The sequence below is a fragment of the Lethenteron reissneri genome, chromosome 67, assembly GCF_015708825.2.
Source record: "Lethenteron reissneri isolate LAM-NWPU_2019-01 chromosome 67, ASM1570882v1, whole genome shotgun sequence".
NCBI lineage: Eukaryota > Metazoa > Chordata > Hyperoartia > Petromyzontiformes > Petromyzontidae > Lethenteron > Lethenteron reissneri.
The window spans coordinates 2,005,665-2,028,092 of record NC_083845.1 but is presented as its reverse complement, the minus strand read 5'-3'; the positions used below and the strand labels follow the sequence as shown (position 1 = coordinate 2,028,092).

At 50.6% G+C, this 22,428-nt stretch overlaps 1 protein-coding gene across 2 annotated transcripts; it reads right to left on the bottom strand.

Moving 5' to 3' along the window:
* Nucleotides 1-3,231: 3,231 nt before the first annotated feature.
* Nucleotides 3,232-18,721, bottom strand: LOC133360060 (uncharacterized). 2 transcript variants are annotated; one of them, XM_061578643.1, is made up of 7 exons: nucleotides 18,592-18,721; nucleotides 10,575-10,941; nucleotides 9,755-9,814; nucleotides 6,532-6,672; nucleotides 5,710-5,889; nucleotides 4,846-4,924; nucleotides 3,233-3,770 (listed from the first exon to the last, which is right to left on the bottom strand). In XM_061578643.1, exons 2-7 carry the CDS (start codon nucleotides 10,860-10,862, stop codon nucleotides 3,664-3,666), a joined length of 855 nt encoding a protein of 284 aa, XP_061434627.1. In that variant the 5' UTR covers nucleotides 10,863-10,941; nucleotides 18,592-18,721; the 3' UTR covers nucleotides 3,233-3,663. The 2 variants fall into 2 exon arrangements, with proteins under 2 accessions (XP_061434626.1, XP_061434627.1); XM_061578642.1 differs by lacking the exon at nucleotides 18,592-18,721 and having other exon boundaries at nucleotides 3,232-3,770; nucleotides 10,575-11,752.
* Nucleotides 18,722-22,428: the final 3,707 nt, after the last annotated feature.

Genomic DNA, 22,428 nt, shown 5'->3' with positions numbered 1-22,428 from the left:
CCTTACCTGGTAAAATAAATAGTAGTAGTTTATAGCATAAAGACAGTTATCCCTGCACACTTCGTGGATTCGTTCTATCGCTTGACAGCGCCCATATCACTGACCGCACGAGTTGTCTTTATTTATCTATTCATTTATTCGTCAGAACAACGGGGGAGCAATGGTGCAGATACACACACGGGCGATCATGCTGTAACAGGACACATTTCAGTAACAGACAACAAGCTCGTTCACTCGCTCGCCCACACGCATGAGACGGTCCTCACGCCCAGGATTATCACGTGGTACCACCACAACCACGACCACAACGATCCAGACACGGAATCGGAGCACGGGGAACGTTGAGAACCATGGCGAGAGAGAAAGAGAGAAGGACAACGCGGCAACATGAAACAGCGCGCGACGAGGAGGGAGAACCGGCCTCACGTTTCCGGAGGAGGAGGTGGGGTGGTCTGTGACGAGCGAGCAGGTCCCACTACACGTGGGTCAGAGACAAGGAACCCCGTGAAACCCTCAACCTGGTCTGTTTAGACGCCACTCAGCCACATCGAGACGTGTTGTGAGGGTCTCCCTGAGTCACATCAAGACGTGTTGTGAGGGTCTCCCTGAGCCACATCCAGACGTGTTGTGAGGGTCTCCCTGAGTCACATCAAGACGTGTTGTGAGGGTCTCCCTGAGCCACATCCAGACGTGTTGTGAGGGTCTCCCTGAGTCACATCGAGACGTGTTGTGAGGGTCTCCCTGAGTCACATCGAGACGTGATGTGAGGGTCTCCCTGAGCCACATCCAGACGTGTTGTGAGGGTCTCCCTGAGTCACATCCAGACGTGATATGAGGGTCTCCCTGAGTCACATCGAGACGTGTTGTGAGGGTCTCCCTGAGTCACATCAAGACGTGATATGAGGGTCTCCCTGAGTCACATCGAGACGTGTTGTGAGGGTCTCCCTGAGTCACATCCAGACGTGTTGTGAGGGTCTCCCTGAGTCACATCCAGACGTGTTGTGAGGGTCTCCCTGAGTCACATCCAGACGTGTTGTGAGGGTCTCCCTGAGTCACATCAAGACGTGTTGTGAGGGTCTCCCTGAGTCACATCGAGACGTGTTGTGAGGGTCTCCCTGAGTCACATCAAGACGTGTTGTGAGGGTCTCCCTGAGTCACATCAAGACGTGTTGTGAGGGTCTCCCTGAGTCACATCAAGACGTGTTGTGAGGGTCTCCCTGAGTCACATCAAGACGTGTTGTGAGGGTCTCCCTGAGTCACATCAAGACGTGTTGTGAGGGTCTCCCTGAGTCACATCGAGACGTGTTGTGAGGGTCTCCCTGAGTCACATCAAGACGTGTTGTGAGGGTCTCCCTGAGTCACATCAAGACGTGTTGTGAGGGTCTCCCTGAGTCACATCAAGACGTGTTGTGAGGGTCTCCCTGAGTCACATCAAGACGTGTTGTGAGGGTCTCCCTGAGTCACATCCAGACGTGTTGTGAGGGTCTCCCTGAGTCACATCAAGACGTGTTGTGAGGGTCTCCCTGAGCCACATCCAGACGTGTTGTGAGGGTCTCCCTGAGTCACATCAAGACGTGTTGTGAGGGTCTCCCTGAGTCACATCAAGACGTGTTGTGAGGGTCTCCCTGAGTCACATCGAGACGTGTTGTGAGGGTCTCCCTGAGTCACATCAAGACGTGTTGTGAGGGTCTCCCTGAGTCACATCCAGACGTGTTGTGAGGGTCTCCCTGAGTCACATCGAGACGTGTTGTGAGGGTCTCCCTGAGTCACATCAAGACGTGTTGTGAGGGTCTCCCTGAGTCACATCAAGACGTGTTGTGAGGGTCTCCCTGAGTCACATCAAGACGTGTTGTGAGGGTCTCCCTGAGTCACATCAAGACGTGTTGTGAGGGTCTCCCTGAGTCACATCAAGACGTGTTGTGAGGGTCTCCCTGAGTCACATCAAGACGTGTTGTGAGGGTCTCCCTGAGTCACATCAAGACGTGTTGTGAGGGTCTCCCTGAGTCACATCCAGACGTGTTGTGAGGGTCTCCCTGAGCCACATCAAGACGTGTTGTGAGGGTCTCCCTGAGTCACATCAAGACGTGTTGTGAGGGTCTCCCTGAGTCACATCAAGACGTGTTGTGAGGGTCTCCCTGAGTCACATCAAGACGTGTTGTGAGGGTCTCCCTGAGTCACATCAAGACGTGTTGTGAGGGTCTCCCTGAGTCACATCGAGACGTGTTGTGAGGGTCTCCCTGAGCCACATCCAGACGTGTTGTGAGGGTCTCCCTGAGTCACATCGAGACGTGTTGTGAGGGTCTCCCTGAGCCACATCCAGACGTGTTGTGAGGGTCTCCCTGAGTCACATCAAGACGTGTTGTGAGGGTCTCCCTGAGTCACATCAAGACGTGTTGTGAGGGTCTCCCTGAGTCACATCAAGACGTGTTGTGAGGGTCTCCCTGAGTCACATCAAGACGTGTTGTGAGGGTCTCCCTGAGTCACATCGAGACGTGTTGTGAGGGTTTCCCTGAGTCACATCAAGACGTGTTGTGAGGGTCTCCCTGAGTCACATCCAGACGTGTTGTGAGGGTTTCCCTGAGTCACATCAAGACGTGATATGAGGGTCTCCCTGAGTCACATCAAGACGTGATATGAGGGTCTCCCTGAGCCACATCTCGATGTGCTATGAAGGGTGTCCGAGAGCCACCGCAGAAGCCGAACCAGCGCGAGGAAGGGAGAGATGACGGCACGGGACGAGCATCGACCGCGACCGTGCGTCGAGCGGACGCCAGGAGCCCGCCACGGGGAGCGAGGAGGGCGCCGACAACGATTTACCGAGGCCCACGGGTCCTGAGTGGGCGCCGCGTGGCCGCCCACCACCACGGGGCAGGGGGCACGTGGAGGGGTGGGCTCGTGCGGGGGGGGTGCTTGGGGGGGCGCGTGGGGGGCACGTGGGGGGTGCGTGGTGGGGGTGGAGGGGGCACGGGGGGGAGCGTTGTGGGGGTGGAGGGGGCGTGGGGAGGGCTCGTGCGAGGAGGGGTCGCTTTGGGGGCGTGTGGGGGGCACGTGATGGAGATGGAAGGGGTACAGGGGGGAGCGTGGTGGGGGTGGAGGGGCCACGGGGGGTAGCGTGGTGGGGGTGGAGGGGGCGCGTTCGGGGCACATGGGGGGCACGTGATGGGGGTGGAGGGGGCGTGTGGGGGAGCGTGGTGGGGGTAGAGGGAGCATGTGGGGGAGCGTAGTGGGGGTGGGAAGGGAGCGTGGGGGGGGGGGATGAGGAGGGGGCGTGGGTGGGGGGCACGTGGGGTGGGGGGGTACCCTTGGCTCTGTGTGCCCACCGCGTGCTCTGTCAGTGGGGACCTGGCACCCCCCCCCCCTCTTGTTTCTAGACATTTATATTTTACAACATTGATTCAAACACGTTTTATTTTAAAATATTTATTTTAAAAAAATTCACCCCACCCCCTCTAAATAATATTGTAGCCCCACTTCCCAAAAAGAGACTTTCACCCATCACCTGCTGTAGGTGAGGTAAGGGTGAGTTGATAGTGAGGTAAGGTAAGGATGAGGCTAGGGTTAAGTGAGGGTGCGGTGAGGAGGTGACGGTGTGGTGAGTGTGTGGTGAGGGTGTGGCGAGGGTGTGTTGAGTGTGTGGTGAGGGTGTGAATCTCAGTTTCACCCTCACCCCAGGCTCTTGCCAACCCCATCGCCACCATCACCACCAATGTCATCATCAGGGTTCTGCTGCACAAGGACGGATGTGCTGAACGAAGTTCGTGCACTCTCCCCTACAGACACAGACAGAGACACAGAGACAACGCGATGCAGATGAAGACACAGAGCCATGTACATGCACAGCCCCTGTGCCATTACAAAAAGACGAAGATCCCAAGTGTAACCGAAGCAAACGGTAGGGGCAAGTGCTGTTAGCGAGCAGCGCCTATGAAGGCCGGCACGGCACACGAGGGGTGGGTGGCCAGCACCACGCCCGGCCGCCTTTGCCACAACAGCGGCGATGGTGACGCACCGCACCAGGTACTCATTTCAGGCGGAGACGGGTTCAGATCATCTTCACCGGTGTTGGCCGTGAGCAGGAATTAAACTCGGTTAGCCGGGTTTATAGCACAGCGCGCTAATCGCTGTGCCACTGCTCCCCACAAAGACACCCCATATAGCCTTAATAAACTTTTGAGGCAAGTGCTGTTAGTGATCACCTATAAATGCCGGCAGTGGGGAGAAAACACCACTCCCAGGTTCAAGGCATCAAGTCTGCATCAACTACACACAGTGCTTGTGGCAAAACATGCAAACAAACATGGCTCTGATAATGTAAACATTGTCTTTGCAGCCGATTGGCCTACACAGCTGTCTTTATGGCCTTGTCTCACCAGTACAACGACATACTTTTTGGTGCTTTCGGTAAAGTCACGTGGAGAAAAAATAAAATAAATCACCAATTATTGTATTTTATACCCACGTGACTTTACCGAAAAAAACAAAGAGTTTGGATTTCTGCAGTCACGAAAGCTTCAAATCAAGATAGTGCAAAGACAATACAAGGATCGGTGCACTTAAAGCTCGGGTCGAGCACTGTACCTTCTTGCTCGAATCAAGAATTAAGAAAATCAGAAGAGGCTTTACCCTTTCTGGCAATAAACAACCACACATACTCGCCACAAGTCCATGTGGGTTCATGCAGACTTGATGCCTTGCAAAACGTATTATCTATTTGGTGCTTAACACAACTCCTGTTTTATTGCCTGAAAATAAAGCAAAAACTAAACTACCGGCAAAAAAGGTCGCCATAGACACACACCGAGGAGCCAGTGAGGGGCGCTCGACTCTCGAGGGCCGGGTTCTCACCTGGATCAGGTGAAAGGTCGGAGAGCTCCGTGTGCAGGAAAGAGTCGTCGTTGTCGTCGTCCTCATCGAGCAGGGCCACCTGTGTACGGACACACGAGGTCAACCCAGACAAAGCTTACCCGTCTAGCCCATGGTAAGGCTTCATAATCGAGGTTTTTTTGGGTTAAATCGTGTAAATATCAACGATGTTAGCTGACTCTCTGAGTTGCTTTACTAGGTTGTATTGACAGGCTGGATGTCCTACTCGCTCTGTCACCAATGCATCCTTGACATGCTAATCTCTCACAATACAATGGCCACTTCCACAGCCTCAGGGAGACGATATCGAGCCCTGCCCTCTTACCCTGAGTTGTCTTTCTCTGTGTCTCTGTGTTGTGTCTCTCTGCTTGTGTGTCTGTGTGTCTCTGTGTTGTGTCTCTCTGCTTGTGTGTCTGTGTGTCTCTGTGTTGTGTCTCTCTGCTTGTGTGTCTGTCTGTGTGTCTCCGTGTCTGTGTTTTGTCTCTCTCTCAAATTGTGTTCTACCTGATGACGACTGCTTGTATTGCAATCGAAACGTCGTATTCTATTATTTAATTTATTTTCTTTCTACATGACTTCGCCAAAAGAACCAAAGAGTAATTCCTGCAGTCACGAAAGCTTCAAATCATATATGGTCCGAGTTTGGGTTGCATTGAGAAAGTGCCACGACTGTGACTTGCCTTTAATATACCTGTGTTTCGCTATGGGTCTCAATGTGTCTCTGTATCTCTATGGGTCTCTATGAGTCTCTATGTTGTATCTCTATGGGTTTACTATGTGGTCCATAGTTTGAGTTGCATGCCCACAATCACACTCTCTCTCTCTCTCTCGCTCTCTCTCTCTCACCGCTCCCAGCTCCAGCTCGACCTCCAGGCAGGAGCAGCAGACCCCGTGTGGTGGCGCCCAGGAGTGGCGCAGGCAGCGAATGGCGAACCACGCCGCGTAGCCACAGAAGCCCATGCTCAGCAGCGCCGTCACCAGCAGGGCCGCGTTGGCGCCACGCGCCAGCTGGTCGTGTGCCGTGTACTGCGATTGGTCAGCGAGGTGGCAGCGGTGGCACCCGTGTCATTCACAGCAGCAGCAGTCTTTTTTACATTTTTTTTATTTCATTATTATTTTTCAATTATATATATAATTTTTTTCCCTTTCATTGATTATAATTTATGTTCTTTTATTATATTTTATTATTATGAAATTTGTTAGTATAATACATGTATTTTTTTACCAGGTAAGGCCCCACCGAACTATCCGTAGCTCTTTTTCACACAAGTGACCTGGCCATCACAAACGATAGGTCAACAAAAGCGGCTTCTCATCATCGTCGTCATGTAGACATTTATAGCCTGCAGCGATTCCCAATGTGGGGGGAGGGGGTGGAACCTGGAGTACACGGAGAAAAATTCACGCGACCACGGCGAGAGAGAGCGAGAGAGACACGCAAACCCCAAATATACAACAGGAATCGTCAGGGTTGGGGTCGAAACCACGACGACCTACTGCACACCCAGGCGAGGGAATTAACATCTCACCACCGTGGAGCCCATTGACCAAGCGACCTCTCTATTTTATTTTGTTTCACCACCGCACAACGGTGCCGTGCCGAGCCAGCCCGGGTTGTTTTTTTCCACTGCGGTGGCCAAGCCGTGCCGCGAGCGAGCGTCCGCTCACCTCGTTGAAGACAAAGATGTCCATGCTGGAGTGGATGTAGGCGAGCTCGTCGCGGCTGAAGTGCAGCGTGAGGGCGGCGTAGACGAGCACCGCGAGGCAGGCAGCCGCGGCGCTGAGGGAGCCCAGCAGCCACGCCAGCACCTACACACACACACGCGCGTACACACACACACGTACACACACGTACACACACGTACACACACGCACACACGCGTACACACACACAGGCGTACACACACACAGGCGTACACACACGCGTACACACACACACGCACAAAGATCACCTGTATAGCCTGTATAGATTGTTGGGGCAAGTGCTGTTAGCGAGCACCTATGAAGACAGGCACGGCTCACGTGGGGGTGGGTGGCCAACACCACGCCCGGCCGCCTTTGTCTCCCCAGTGGCGATGTTTACACACCACGCCAGGTACTCATTTAAGGATGAGTCGACCTAGAGGAGGCCCAGGACCGGTTCAGATAACCATCAATGGCGTTGGCCGTGAGCTGGAGCCGAACCTGGGTTACTGGGTTCAGAGCGACGCGTGCTAACCGCTGCGGCACCGCTCCCCACTATACACACCACCACAACAGCTCCCATTCACCGCTAAGTCAGCAGTGACGTCACCGTGGCACTTGTGCCAGGTGCATTTTGAGGCCACGCGAAGTGTCAAAGGCTCGCTGGCAGAAGGTGATGGGACCAACCCAGGTGCCATGGGTTGGCTGATTGAGATGACTGGAAGATGCACCAATTGTGCTCCCCAGCGTGCCGACTTTCTGCGTTTTATTTGCCCGGCGCTCTGCTCGCTGTTGTGAGCGTCACTCCTCTGCCCTGCGACTGCCTCCAACTGCTCAGTAGCGTCCTTCACGAGCCTCCTCCACAGAAGCCAATCATGACACCGCTGGTACCATTGTTCGGCAAGTCCACTCAGCTCCAAATCCTTCTGTACCAACAGCCCACATCCCTATTATTTGGCAGTTTCCTGATACGAGTGTCCACCACTCATGAAGCCAGAACCAGTCCATGGGACATACTGTATTCCACACACGTCCAGGCGGTACCGGTACAGTTCCCAATAGGTGAGTGGCAGCCTCTAATCCACAGTGAGTGTTCGAACATTCCACATGGCCACTTGCAGTGACTTTTTGCTGTTTCTGGAGGAACCCTGAGGGTGCAGATTCAGTCTCCTGGCTCTGCGAAATGGGGGTTTGGCCAGGAATACGTCATAAACACCTGTACCCTGCGGGGCGTCCAGCACAAGCTTAGTTTGATATTTAAATCGTGGGTTTGTGGTAATTGAAATTAAGGTGGAGGGGTCTCCAGCCCTGGTAGGTAGGAGATGTTAACTACCTCGCCTGGTATACAGGAGGTCGTGGGTTCAATCCCAACCCTGATGCCTGTTTTATATTTGGAGTTTGCTTGTCTCTCTCCCCATGGTTGCGTGGATTTTTCTACGGGTTCTCTGGTTTTCCCCCTCCACATTTAGAATCAACATCACGTCTTTAGAGCATTTGGCCGCTACAAAATTCCACGTGATGATAGGCCACATAATTGAGCTATCATTTATGATCGCAAGGTTGCTTCTGAAAAAGATCTACATAAATTTCGATTTAAAGCTTTCGTGACTGTAGTGATTCATCTTCTTGGTTCTTTCGGTAAAGTCACGTAGAAGGGAAGTAGTAAAATAATAAAAATAAAACATAATAAAATAATTCTCACGACGTTTCGGCCACAGCGCAAGCAGGGAATGGATTCTTTGCTCCGCTGCATTGGCATATTTTGTTTCTTCCTCTTAGTATCTTTCACACGACGGTCAACGGTACAATGTATAATAACAAATAGTATAAAAATTTATTTTCTTAATACAATGTACAAAGTAATATATAGTATCGTAATTGTATAGTGAATATACAGCAGTGTTATATACATTAGGGTGGGTAGAATAATACATAGTGTAATATTACAATGGATAAGGTGGTTTATAGCAATACAGTATGTAATTTAATGTTGGGTTTGTCTATAGCAATATATAGTACGGTGTAGACTCGTGTGATGTAAGAGAATAAAGTTTAGATGGAAGCATATTGTATTTTTTACGACGTAGAATTGTAATGTATTACTTACTGTTAGTAACTCAGCTTATTGTAGAGTATATTTAATATAATGATGATACTATGTAGTTTATACTTTAGTTGTTTACGTGGTGGTTTTAGTTACTGCAGCTCCATACTATTAACACTTCTTACCTTTATTAATGCTACCCCTATCCTCTCCCTGTGATGCTGCTAATCCTGCATAATCCACGGGCAAAGTAGCACTAATCACATACCTGCATTTCCCATATCCCCTCCGTTGGATGCTGCTAATCCTGCATAATGCACGGACATAAGTAGTACTAATCACATACCTGCATTTCCCCTATCCCCTCCGTTGGATGCTGCTAATCCTGCATAATGCACGGACATAAGTAGTACTAATCACATACCTGCATTTCCCATAAATATGCTAAATTCCTCTTGATATGCAAATTATTTTGTCAAGGCGCCCTTCCCCCCCCCCCTTCCAACCCAGCTTATATATATGCTCCAAGCACGTGTGCTGTTTCATTCAGACTCTGTCGCCTCGACAGACCTGGTTTCACCTGAGGACGGCTGCTTGCGTTGTGGCCGAAACGTCGTGAGAATTATTTCATTATGTTTTCTTTTTATTATTTTACTACTTCCCTTCTACGTGACTTTACCGAAAGAACCAAGAAGAAAGATCTACATAGCTTAGTGGGCCTTACCTGGTAAAATAGAAGTAAAAACAAAAGTGTTTACATCCAGATCTCCCCATTGGCCACTGTGGTGGCTGTAAGTGGCATTACTCATGACCACCGGCAGCGTTACCGACCGGCATTACCGATGAGATGCAGGTTGTGTTTGCACCTGCCCGGGCCCACTAAACACACCAAAGATCCCCCATGTAGCCTTGAACAGACTATGAGGACAAAGAGGGGACGCCCAGGACCAGTTCAGATAATTGTCACCGGTGTTGGCCGTGAGCGGGAATTGAACTCAGGATCGTTGGCTTCGTAGCACAATACGCTAACCGTTAAAGCTATTACTCCCCATCTGCAATGACACACATGCACGCACACACGCACGTACGTGCACACACGCACGTATGCGCACACACGCACGTACGCGCACACACGCACGTACGCGCACACACACGCGCACGCACCACGTTGATGTTTTTGTTGAAGCCCGCGGAGAGCGCGAGGACTCCGGGCACGGCCAGCAGCTACGGACACAGGGCAGAGGAGGAGGAGCGTCAGGCGCGGCTACGTTCGAGTGAGCGACATCCACACCCACGCATACAACAACGACGATGACGACCACCATCATCAGAGGCTTCGCAATGAGTCTATGGAGAGACACCTCTCTTCAACCGTGAAGGTGCGAGCATAATTGGGGGAGGGCGAGACTCTGGTTGTGGCTGTTGGGAGGGAGGGAGGGAGCATCGACTCCATCCTTCGGCTCATTCGGCAGAGTTCTGGCCGTTGGGCAAGAGGTTGGGCAGTGTGGAGGAGGAGCTTCCTCGACATCTGTGAAAAAGAGCTTCATAGCTCATCGGATTCCTCCAGAATAAATACAGATTCTGATTCTCATTCTCTTGCCATCATCTAAGCTCTCTCCTGCCCTCGTCACCTACACATGCTTCGGCTAGAGGGGGGCAGGGCTACCTGAGCGGTGGGCGGAGCTACCAGTGGTGGGTGGGGCTACTCGATGTGGGCGTGAATAACCATTGAATGGGCGTGATGGTGTCAGCGTGTCCGGCTCATAGCCATTTTTCGGGAGAAAGCACTGACGTTTACATCATCATTATAGTCGTCATTGTCGTCTTTGTCAACATCATAATCATCGTCATTATCGTCGTCATCACAATCATCATCATCGTCATCATCACAATCATTATTATCATCATCGTCGTCATCATCGTCGTCGTCATCATCATCATCGTCATCATCACAGTCCCTCGCAACGCGCGCCGTCCCGCTCACCGCGCCGGCCACGATGGGGATGCGTGTCTGCACGAGCGCCGTCTGCCGCCGCATGGCCATGTCGACGAAGCCGAGCGCGAGCACGGCACAGGCGAGCACGAGCTGCACCACGCCCAGCGCCAGCGCCACGGGGCTGTGCAGCAGGAAGTACACCGGGGTGGCAGAGGCGGCGGTGGCGCTCTTGGCCGAGTCGGCGAACCCGCCGAGGTCTTTCCTCCTCCCAGACCGCCCCGCGCCCTCGTCCCTCGCCATCGCCTGCTCCGTCACGTCCGGTAGCCGGGCGGCCATCTCTTCCTTCTGGTTGCCCAGTCGAGGGGTTACAGTGGGCGGGGGGGTGGGGTTGTTTGCTGGTTGGGGAGGAGGGTGGCTGTGGGAGTCAAGGAGGGGGGTAACATCCAGGGCCGAAGGTCATGAATGGAGGTGAAGGAGGGGAGGATTGACAGCAGAGGGCAAAGGGATTTGGGAATTGGGGAGAGGTTTTAAGGGTGATGGGATTGGAGCGAGGGATTGGGGTGAGCAGTAGAGGTGAAAGTTGATAGATGGATGTGATGGATGAAGGTGAAAAATGTTGGGTTCAGGGTTCAAGGGTGAGAGATTGAGGTAAGGGTTTGAGGGGTCAGGGTTCAGGAATGAGGGGAAGAGGTGAGGATTGTGGATATTGGTTGCGATTGGTTCATAGACACCACAGTCACTATATATGAGTCACAATACTGCGTCACCGCTGCCCACATGCACTTTAGAGGGTAACTACTTCCAACACTGCCCAGTAGCATCCTTCACGAGCCTCCTCTACAGAGGCTGATTTAGTTTTTTCTGGAAGACTTTGCTGTTTTTTCCAGGATTTTTCTGGTGTGTGTAGTCACTTTAAGATGTTTCTTGTTCATGTCTTTGTTTTGTTGCGGTTGCACCCGAGTCAAGAGCGGCATGGCTCACAGGGTTATACCTAATAAATTAAACTGAAACTGAAGCCTGTCATTGGCAAGTCCACTCAGATCTACATTCTCCTGTTCCACATCATTCCATCTTTTCTCTAGCCCGTCCCACGCCCGTTAAGCCCCCACTATCTAGCCAAGCAGAAACTGCTTGGACATGCGGTGGCTGGGCATGCAGGCAACATGACCCAACCAACGCAGGAGTTCACCAAAGGGAATGTGTCCAAATCTTTCAAGGATTTGTGAGCTCCTCACACAATCCATCCTAGCTAAACCCTGGATTGATCGTAGGTAGGCCAACCTGAATGTTTTTAACCTGCGCAGATGTTTATCCAAAGGACTCCATGTTTCGCAAGCAAAGAACGGGGGGGGGGGGCATGAACGTGGCCAAGAAGACTCCACCAATAGGGAGTGGAGGGGGTAGAGATCAAATCCCAGGAAAGTGCTTTAATTTGCGAGACTGATGCTAAGGTCCCATCTCTTAGTAAGTTCTGCATCAAAGTATCCAACTAATGAGTCAGCGGCAACTCCCAGATCATCAGCATATGCAACATGGTTGACCAATAGGGAGCCATCCCTTTACTGCACCCAGGCATCGATCAGCCTCCCTTTGTATCTATACCAGATGGAAATTCCTCCGGTACAGCCATATAAAGCATCATGAACTACATAGTGTAAAAAATTGCGTTCAATTATGTAGAGGCCTGAGCACATCCCTGTCCCATTCCAATGTGAACAGGGAATGGGTCTGTCTCCCAACCATGCAACTTTACCTGGGCCTGCCCACCATCATGAAGGTCCTGCATGGTTGTGAGAAGAGGGTCATGGACCCCAAAAGCATTTAGAATAACCCAGAGCCCTGGCCTAGTAGTGTACCATAGGCCTTGACGAGGTCAATAGTGTAGAGATGGAGGTCACGTTGAAATTCCCTATACCTCTGCTGTAGCAGATAGACAGAATATGGTGTCAGTGCAGGACCGCCCCAGTCTGCAAGCCTCTCCTCAGTGTGCCTGGCAAGGCGATGAGAATCCTTGCCAGGACTTTTCCCAGTATACTGGGGAGGGAGATGCCCCTGCAGTTGTTACAATTTGTGTGGTCCCCTTTCTTAAAGAAGGGAAGCATCAGGGCATCCTTCCAATCCTGCGGAAGCCATCCGATGGACCAGAAAATAGCAGTGATGTCATATAGGGCAGCCTGCACACAAATACCACCCTCCCAAAAGGAGTTCACTTCAGAGATCGTCTCCGCCCAGGGCTCTATGTGGTCTCACGCTCTGGATCGCCTTTCACACTTCCTCAACAGATGGCAACGTCAGCCAGTCACTCTCAGGGTTTCCTACTTCCTACAATATTTGAGGTATTGCAATCCCAGCAGGGTCAATCCCAAATTACCCATGTTATATAAGCTCAGGATTTCCCCCTCCCCAAAGTCCTGAGCAAACCTGAAAACCCGTTTCTGGGGGTTAGAGCCCTGGCCTGATGTTAAGGACGAGGGCCCGCATTTGTAGTTCCATCACTATGTAGTCCAGCAGATGTTCTTGCTTGGACCCAGCATGCATCCATGATGTTATGTGGATGTTCCGATACCAGAACAATGTGTTGGTAATGACAAGCCCATGGTTTGCACAGAAGTTTAGCAGCATCCTTATCGCTGTTATTGAGCTGGTCTGGCCCATGCCTTCCGATCACTCCAGCCTAGGTGCAGGCATCTTGACCCATTCAGACATTAAAGTCACCCAACAGAATGACTCTATCCCAAGGGGCCACTTTAGCCAGCACATGAGACAGCAGGCTGTATAAGGTATCCGACTCAACGGCCTTGTCTGCATCCCTCCACTGATGTTCATCTTTGGTTGGGGCGCAAGCCACCACCCCCATTCCTCGCTTCCCGTTGATGGGGAGGCGAGCTCACAGCAGCCTGGGACTCACGGCTTCCTACACCCCGCTTCCATACCCCCTTTCATGTTCTTGTTCAAAAGCAGAGCCACTCCTTGTTGGGCAGCTTCCTGCCCCGAGTGGAAGACTGTCCACCCCTCACGATGACTGGAGCCATAACCAGTCCACAGGACCTCCTGTGCTCCACACAAATCCAGGCACGGGTCCAGTTCCCGACAGAGGAGTGACAGCCTTTCGTCCACAGGAGGCATTCGCACATTCCACGTGGCCAACCACAGTGGCTTTTTGTTTTTCGAGGAACTCCGAGGAGGGGGTGGTTCAGAGTCCCAACCAGAATCTATGTTTAGACGATTGGAGGAGGAATCCTAATGAGCTTATGAAGCTCTTTTTTCACAGATGTCCAGTTGGGGCATGGGGTCAGAACGTTGCAACAACAAACAATACAAAAACACGATAATAATTCGAAATAGAGAAAAAAGGAATGAAAGTCACGAAATAAGAAATAAATATGAAGTACAGTAGCTTCTCGATGGGGAGGATGGAAGCAGATGATTCTAAATCACGGATAACTCATAAATACCAATTTTCTGCGGATATCGATGCCAAAAAACAATAATATAGGTGTCAATTATGTTTAAGTTTCTATGCCATCACACAGCTTCGTCAATGAAAACTCACAAAATAACTGATCAGATGAATCACTCAAAATGAAGCACAACTGACGAGTTTGATTGGTACTCTTTCGATTTAGAACGAATACTAACGATCTGATCGATGCGCGTGCTCAACAATAACACTTTTCCTGCTCCCGTGCAGAAGATTCGGCCCACTAAGTGGACACGAGCAGAGCCACGCCAATCAACAACAATCAAACTCCACCCGCTGCTGTAAAAACATGCAACTACTGTATTGTAGAGGAGATCACCTTGATTTCGGAATAACTGGAGCAGATATTTGTTTGGTTTAAGCACGTAACTTGTAATAAACATTTCCAAGTATAACAAAGTATAACTGTTTTTAGATTATTGATTTGGGCTTAAGGGAAAATCTACAAGTTCTTAATTTATGTCAAAATCTCAGGTGCACGGTAAATCCGCAAATCGGATAAACCATAAGTGGATAATCGAGTCTACTCTGTATACGTTCTATTTTTCAACAGTCTCGTTTCGCCATGTGGGGTTTGGCAATGGGGCGTCATGAACGCCCATCCCTCTGGGGCCTCCTGCACAAGATAGGTTGGGTGTTTCCACCGTGGTATTTGATAGAAAATAGCAGAGGTGGGACAAAGTCATTGTTATGCAAGTCCAAGTCGAGTCTGAAGTCATCAAATTCATGACTCGAGTCTGACTCGAGTCCAAGTCACATGACTCGAGTCCACACCTCAGAGGTGGGACAAAGTCATTGTTATGCAAGTCCAAGTCGAGTCTGAAGTCATCAAATTCATGACTCGAGTCTGACTCGAGTCCAAGTCACATGACTCGAGTCCACACCTCAGAGGTGGGACAAAGTCATTGTTATGCAAGTCCAAGTCGAGTCTGAAGTCATCAAATTCATGACTCGAGTCTGACTCGAGTCCAAGTCACATGACTCGAGTCCACACCTCTGGAAAATAGTACCAGCTCCTCACACTGAACACTAATCTCGCGACATACACACAGTCTTACACACCCCCTGCTCACGCTCACTTCAGCCTCACCTCAGCCTCACCACACTCACCCCATACTCGCCACACTCACCCCATACTCACCACACTCACCCCATACTCACCACACTCACCCCATACTCACCACACTCACCCCATACTCACCACACTCACCCCATACTCGCCACACTCAGGCCAACCTCACTGCCTTCACCCTCACACGACACTACGTCTCACACTTACAACACACGATACACCACATATTACACTATATACTACACGAATACACACCATATTTTACAACACACTGCTATATTTACAACATTACACACTACTATATGCTATGCACGACACTGTTACCACAAACTACTGTACATACAATAGATACATGAACTAACACAGCCACGATCGTCACTCAGTGGCTGTGACGTCATCACAGCGCCAGGCTAGGTGCACTCTGAAGCCACGTGAAGTGTCGAGGGCTCTCACCAGAGGTCACGGGACAGACCCCAGGTGCCATGGGTTGATACACAAAGACCCCCCGTGTAGCCGTCACAGACTGTAGGGGCAAGTGCTGTTAGCGAGCACCTATTAAGGCTAGAACGGCACGCGAGGGGGTGGGTGCCCAGCACCACGCTCGACCGCCTTTGTCTCCCTCGTGGCGATGCTTACTACACACCGCACCAGGTACTCATTTGAGGCTGATTCAACCTACGGGAGGCCCGTGACCAGTTCAGATAATCGTCACTGGTGTTAACCGCGAACAGTAATCGAACTCAGCTCGCCAGATTCGTAGCGCAGCGTTCTAACCACTGGACCAGCGCTTTCCCATACAAAGACACACACACCCATATACGTACACTGACTACACACATGACTGAAACACACACATATAGCGGGCACAATAAATACATTTTAAGGGGCCGTCCATAAATGACGTCACGCAATTTTGGATGATTTTTGACCCCCCCCCCCCCCTTCGTCACACATCGTCACAAATGTATGACCCCCCCTTAGGTGCGTGACGTCATTTATGGACGGCCCCTAACCACTTAATGCGAATTATATGGGTTTTTTTTAACCCACATCACCCGTGCCAGGCTAGGTGTACGGACACTACTACAAAGACCAACGCATCTCCTGGAAGTACTTACGTCACCTTTACACTTCAGCCACTTGAACATAATATAAATAATTATACAACGTTTAAAAGTAAATAAATCAGTGAGACAACAATACACACGCGAAATAAAGACCCCCACCGTATAATCTAAACAGACCGTTGGGGCAAGTGCTGTAAGCGAGCACCTATGAAGGCTGGAAAGGCACACGAGAAGGTGGCTGGGCCAGCACCACGCCCGACTGCCTTTGTCTCCCTCGGGGAGGCCCAGGACCTATTCAAATAATCGTCACTGGTGTTGACTGAGAGCAGGAATCGAACTCGGCTTACCCGGTTCGTAGCGCAGCACGCTAACCTTTGCGCCACCACTCTCAACATACACACACACAAACCTGTACCACACACACATACCTGTATCACACACGGACCTGTACACTCACCTGTACACTCACTCACCTGCATACACCTGTGGTTGTCACGAACCAAATGCCTAAACCACAAATCTCTTCCGTGACTGACGACATCAACACACGGACGCACGCGCATAGTTACACATACATACACGCACACATACACACTCACACACCTACACACACACATACACACACATACACATATAGACCTACACACATACAAACACAATAACACACATATACATATACACACAGATACAGACCTACACACCTATACACATACACACATATACATATATACACACACATACACAAAGACAAAGATCCCCCGTATAGCCTTAACAGACTGTAGGGGAAAGAGCACCTATGAAGGCCGGAACGGCACACGAGGGGATGGGTGGCCAGAACCACGCCTGACCGCCTTTATCTCCCCAGTAGCGATGTTTACACACCACACCAGGTACTCATTTGAGGCTGAGTCGATCGAGGGGAGGCCCTGGACCGGTTCAGATAATAGTCACTAGTGTGGGCCGTGAGCGGGAATCGAATCCGGATCGCCGGGTTCATAGCGCAGCGTAGCGCTAACCACTGCACTACCGCTCCCCATACACGCATACACACACACATACACACATACACACACATACATACACATACAGACACATACAGACCTACATATACATACACACATACACACCCACACACATATACAGAGCTTTCCACATACACACCTAGACGCACAGGCACCATCACACAGATACACAACGCACACTCCTGTAACAACACCTGTAAACACAGACACGTAACCAAACACACACATACTTGTTCACACACAAATACATTAACATACAAAGACATACATACGTACATAAACATACAAAATATAAAGATGCCCCGTACAGCCGTAACATACTTTTGGGACCAGTGCTATTAGCGAGCACACGAGGGGGTGGGTGGCCAGCACCACGCCCGACCGCCTTTGTCTCCCTCGTGCCGATGTTTACACATCGCACCAGGTACTCATTTGAAGCAGAGTCGACCTAGGGGACCGTGAGTGGGAATAGCAACGCGAACAACTACACTACTGTGCTCTTTGGTTCTTTCGATAAAGTCACGAAGGTAGAAAAATAAAATAAAACAAAAAATAATAAATCACAACTACACGACTGCTTCCCACTATAAATCAGAGATAACCCGAAACACATACAACTTTACACACAGACATGTAAACACACACATCAACACAGATTGTAAACATACACACGTAGCTATAAACAGACAAACACACGCCTTCTAAACACACACACACATACAGCTACACACAGACAGACTGTAAACACGCACAGATTGTAAACACATACATTGTAAACACACACACAGATTGTAAATACATAAACACACAGACTGTAAACACACACACATTGTAAACACAAACACACACACAGCTATAAACACAGACGTAAACACACAGAACGTAAACACACACACACATTGTAAACACACATACAGCTATAAACAAAGACAAAGATCACCCGTATAGCCTTAACAGACTGTTGGGGCAAGTGCTGTTCGCGAGTCGCACCTATGAACGGCACACGAGGGGGTGGGTGGCCAGCACCACGCCGGACCGCCTTTGTCTCCCCAGTGGCGATGTTTACTTAACACCGCGCCAGGTACTAATTTGCGGCTGAGTCGACCTAGGGGAGGCCCAGGACCGGTTCAGTTAATAGTCACTGATGTTGGTGGCCGTGAGCGGGAATCGCCTAGTTCGTAGCGCTGTGTGCTAACCGCAACGTCACCGCTCCCTACTCCATGCAAAGACACACACACACACCTGTAACACACACACACCTGTAACACACACACACACCTGTAGACACACACACACACACCTGTAGACACACGCACTTACCCCTATGCAAATATTCATACGCACACGTATACAGGCACAAAGACAAAGACCCCCCGTGTAGCCCTAACAGACTGTTGGGGAAAGTGCTGTTAGCGAGTATCACCTATGAAGGGCGGCACGGCGCACGAGGAGGTGAGCGACCAGCAGCACGCCCGGCCGCCTTTGTCTCCCCAGTGGCGATGTTTACGCGCCACACGGACATGAACACACACACACGGCACCTACCTGGGAACTCGAGTGACGTCACATCCACCACAGGTGTGGCAGCACTGGGTCACGTGACGCAGGTACGTGATGTCACGACGGGTTGGTGAGGAATGCTCACCCCCCCACCACTCGCCATGACTCACCCCACATCACTTACCATCACTCACCACCAACTCACCTTATCACCGCTACCCACCACCATCACTTACTATCGCTCACCACGTTACTCACCACTTTCCATCATTCACCACATCACTCACCACACGCTCACCCACATCACTCACCCACACGCTCACCACCGCTCACCACTGCTCACCACGCACCTGCGGGATTTATAGGTGCACAAGCCCTCAGGCAACTCCACTGCTGGATGAGTGCGTGTGCATTGTATTTTGTATTCCCCCCACGCTGCCAGCAACGGGGTGGGTCGCGTCCACTCGATGCGCAGTCGCCTGTGCGTCGAGCTGCTGTCTCTGAAACCGGTTCGACTCGCTGCGTGTCCGTCGCCACACCTCGAGATCATTGCCGAGAGCTGTGGTGATGCATTTGTCCGCCTACTCACCCAGACCCACGCAGCCACACTCACCCAGCCTCACTCAGCCACACTCACCCACCCACACTCACCCACACTCCCCCAGCCTCACCCAGCCTCACTCAGCCACACTCACCCACCCACACTCACCCACACTCCCCCAGCCTCACCCAGCCTCACTCAGCCTCACGCACCCACACTCACCCACACTCACCCAGCCTCACCCACCCACACTCACCCAGCCTCACTCAGCCACACTCACCCACCCACACTCACCCAGCCTCACGCACCCACACTCACCCTCACGCACCCACACTCACCCACACTCACCCAGCCTCACCCACCCACACTCACCCAGCCTCACGCACCCACACTCACCCACACTCACCCAGCCTCACCCAGCCTCACGCACCCACACTCACCCACACGCACCCACACTCACCCACACTCACCCAGCCTCACTCACCCCACACTCACCCACAGTCACCCAGCCTCACTCAGCCACACTCACCCACACTCACCCAGCCACACGCACCCACACTCACCCACACTCACCCAGCCTCACCCACACTCACCCAGCCTCACTCACCCAGCCTCACTCACCCACACTCACACACACTCACCCAGCCTCACTCACCCACACGCACCCAGCCACACTCACCCACACTCACCCAGCTTCACGCAGCCACACTCAAAATGTCACCCCCCCCCCCCCCCCAATATATTTCTATAAAAAATTGCTATGCTATGTAAATAAAAACAACAATTTGCTAAACCTTGGCCCCAATATCTGGACTTGTCTTCATATAAATCAATGCGTATATTTCTGTTTATATGATTGTGGTTATGGTTTTACTTTATGAATCCCTAATCTCTTCCATTACATACAATGAAACAAGAAATGGTAAAACAAAGTAAAAACAGAGCACTGTAATACAATACACCATTAGACATTATTGTAAAAAAAATAGTCCATCCCATGTGTTAGTGAATTTTTTAATATTTTAGGCAGGAAATTAGTTTAAATTTTTTGGGGGTTGGGACCCTCAGACACCCCTATGTTGACTCCATGGCTACGGCCTTGCCTGACCCTCTTGTCCCTTGAGCGGTTGAGGGTCGTCCAATATTTTACGTGGCAGCTTGAACCCTCGTGGGACTTCACCGCTGCGGTTCGTTTACCGGGTTTGCGATTGTTGACGTTTGCAGTCCAACCCAGCAGTGTCGTCGATGGGAGACCCTCGGACGGGTTTGCCGAGGAATCCATCCCTTGAGCAAGAGACGGTTCGCGCACGTTCAGATGCGCTTCTGCGGCCGTCTGGAACGCTCTTCCTTCCGATATTAGAGGCCCCTGGGAGCTGTGCACTTTTAAATCATCGTCTAGATTAGGGGTGGGGAACGTCCGGCCCGCGGGCCGTACAAGGCCCGCGAAATCATTTGGTGTGGCCCTGCCAAGGCAACCGCAGGTGGGACTCGAAATTCAATCAATCTCGGAGCAAACCTTGAAAAGCAATTTCCATTAGCAGCAACATCATCAACACCAGCTAACATCATACACCTCGCCAAAGAGAAGCAGTTCCAGTCCATCACATTAGTGGCGAGTTAATTAAATTTCGATTTAAAGCTTTCGTGACTGCAGGGATTCATCTTCTTGGTTCTTTCGGTAAAGTCACGTAGAAGGGAAGTAATAAAATAATAAAAATAAAACATAATAAAACAATTCTCACGACGTTTCGGCCACAACGCAAGCAGCCGTCCTCAGGTGAAAACCAGGTCCGTCGAGGCGACAGAGTCTGAATGAAACAGCACACGAGCTTGGAGCATATATATAAGCTGGGCGCATTGACAAAGGAATTTGCATATCAAAAGGAATTTAGCATATTTGTGGCAAATGCAGGAATGTGATTAGTACTGCATATGCATGTGCATTATGCAGGATTAACAGCATCAAAGGGAGCTGCAGTTAGCTCAATTAAAAAAGAATTAGCTCAATTAAAAAAGAGGGATGACATTGTCATCCTCTCAGCCGACAAAGGCAATGCCACTGTCATCATGGACAAAATAGAATACAACAACAAAATTCAAGAACTACTCAACGATGGCAGCTATACAAAAATAAAAAGAGACCCCACCAACAGCCTCGTCTCCAAAACCAACAACATCATTTCTGCTTCAACCGCATTAATTGATCAGACCAAACAGTTCTCGTTGAAACCTTCTGCAGCCAGGCCACCAAGAATGTACGGCTTGCCAAAGATACATAAAGAAGATACACCTCTTCGTCCCATTGTCTCTACTATCAACTCCCCCACTTACAAACTGGCTCGTTTTTTGTCCGAAATCCTACGGCCTTTCACTGGAAAAACCACCTCTGCAGTACTAAACTCTACTGACCTGGTATCGACAATCAAGGGGATTGCCCTGTCCCCAGACGACCTGCTTGTCAGTTTTGATGTGGTTTCCTTGTTCACCAAGGTGCCTGTGCCTGACACCATCGCAATCATTGAAGACTTGGTTCATCAAGGACTGAATGCTGGGGTACCCCCCCTGGTGAGACACTGCTTAACCAATACATACTTCACCTGGAATGGAACCTTCTACAAGCAAATTGAGGGCACCCCAATGGGCTCTCCCCTATCTCCGGTTGTAGCCAACATCTTCATGGAGAAATTTGAGACGGACGCCATCTAGACTGCCACTCTACGCCCGACCTTATGGAAGAGGTACGTAGACGACACTTTTGTCATCTGGCCACATGGCCGGCCTGCTCTAGACCAATTTCTCGACCACATCAATTCCATACACCCAGCCATCAGATTCACCATGGAAGTCGAAAATGATGGCAAGCTACCCTTTTTGGATGTCCTAATCAAAAGGAGACCTGATGGTTCAATGAGCCACTCTGTCTACAGGAAAGCCACCCACACGGATGCTTATCTAAAACCGGATTCCCACCACCATCCATCCCAGAAGAATTCCCTCATCAAGACTCTATATCATAGAGCCCAATGCATCTCCGACCATGAACACATTTCCAGTGAACTCAAACACGTACGCCAAGCTCTTAAGGCTAATGGTTACTCCGACTACACAATCCGCAAAGCCATCACTCCAACCATCAAGAAGGATCCTGTTGAGGAGCCTTTCAAGACCATCACCTTACCCTACATTGCTGGGGTCACAAAAAAGATCTCCAAAATCCTG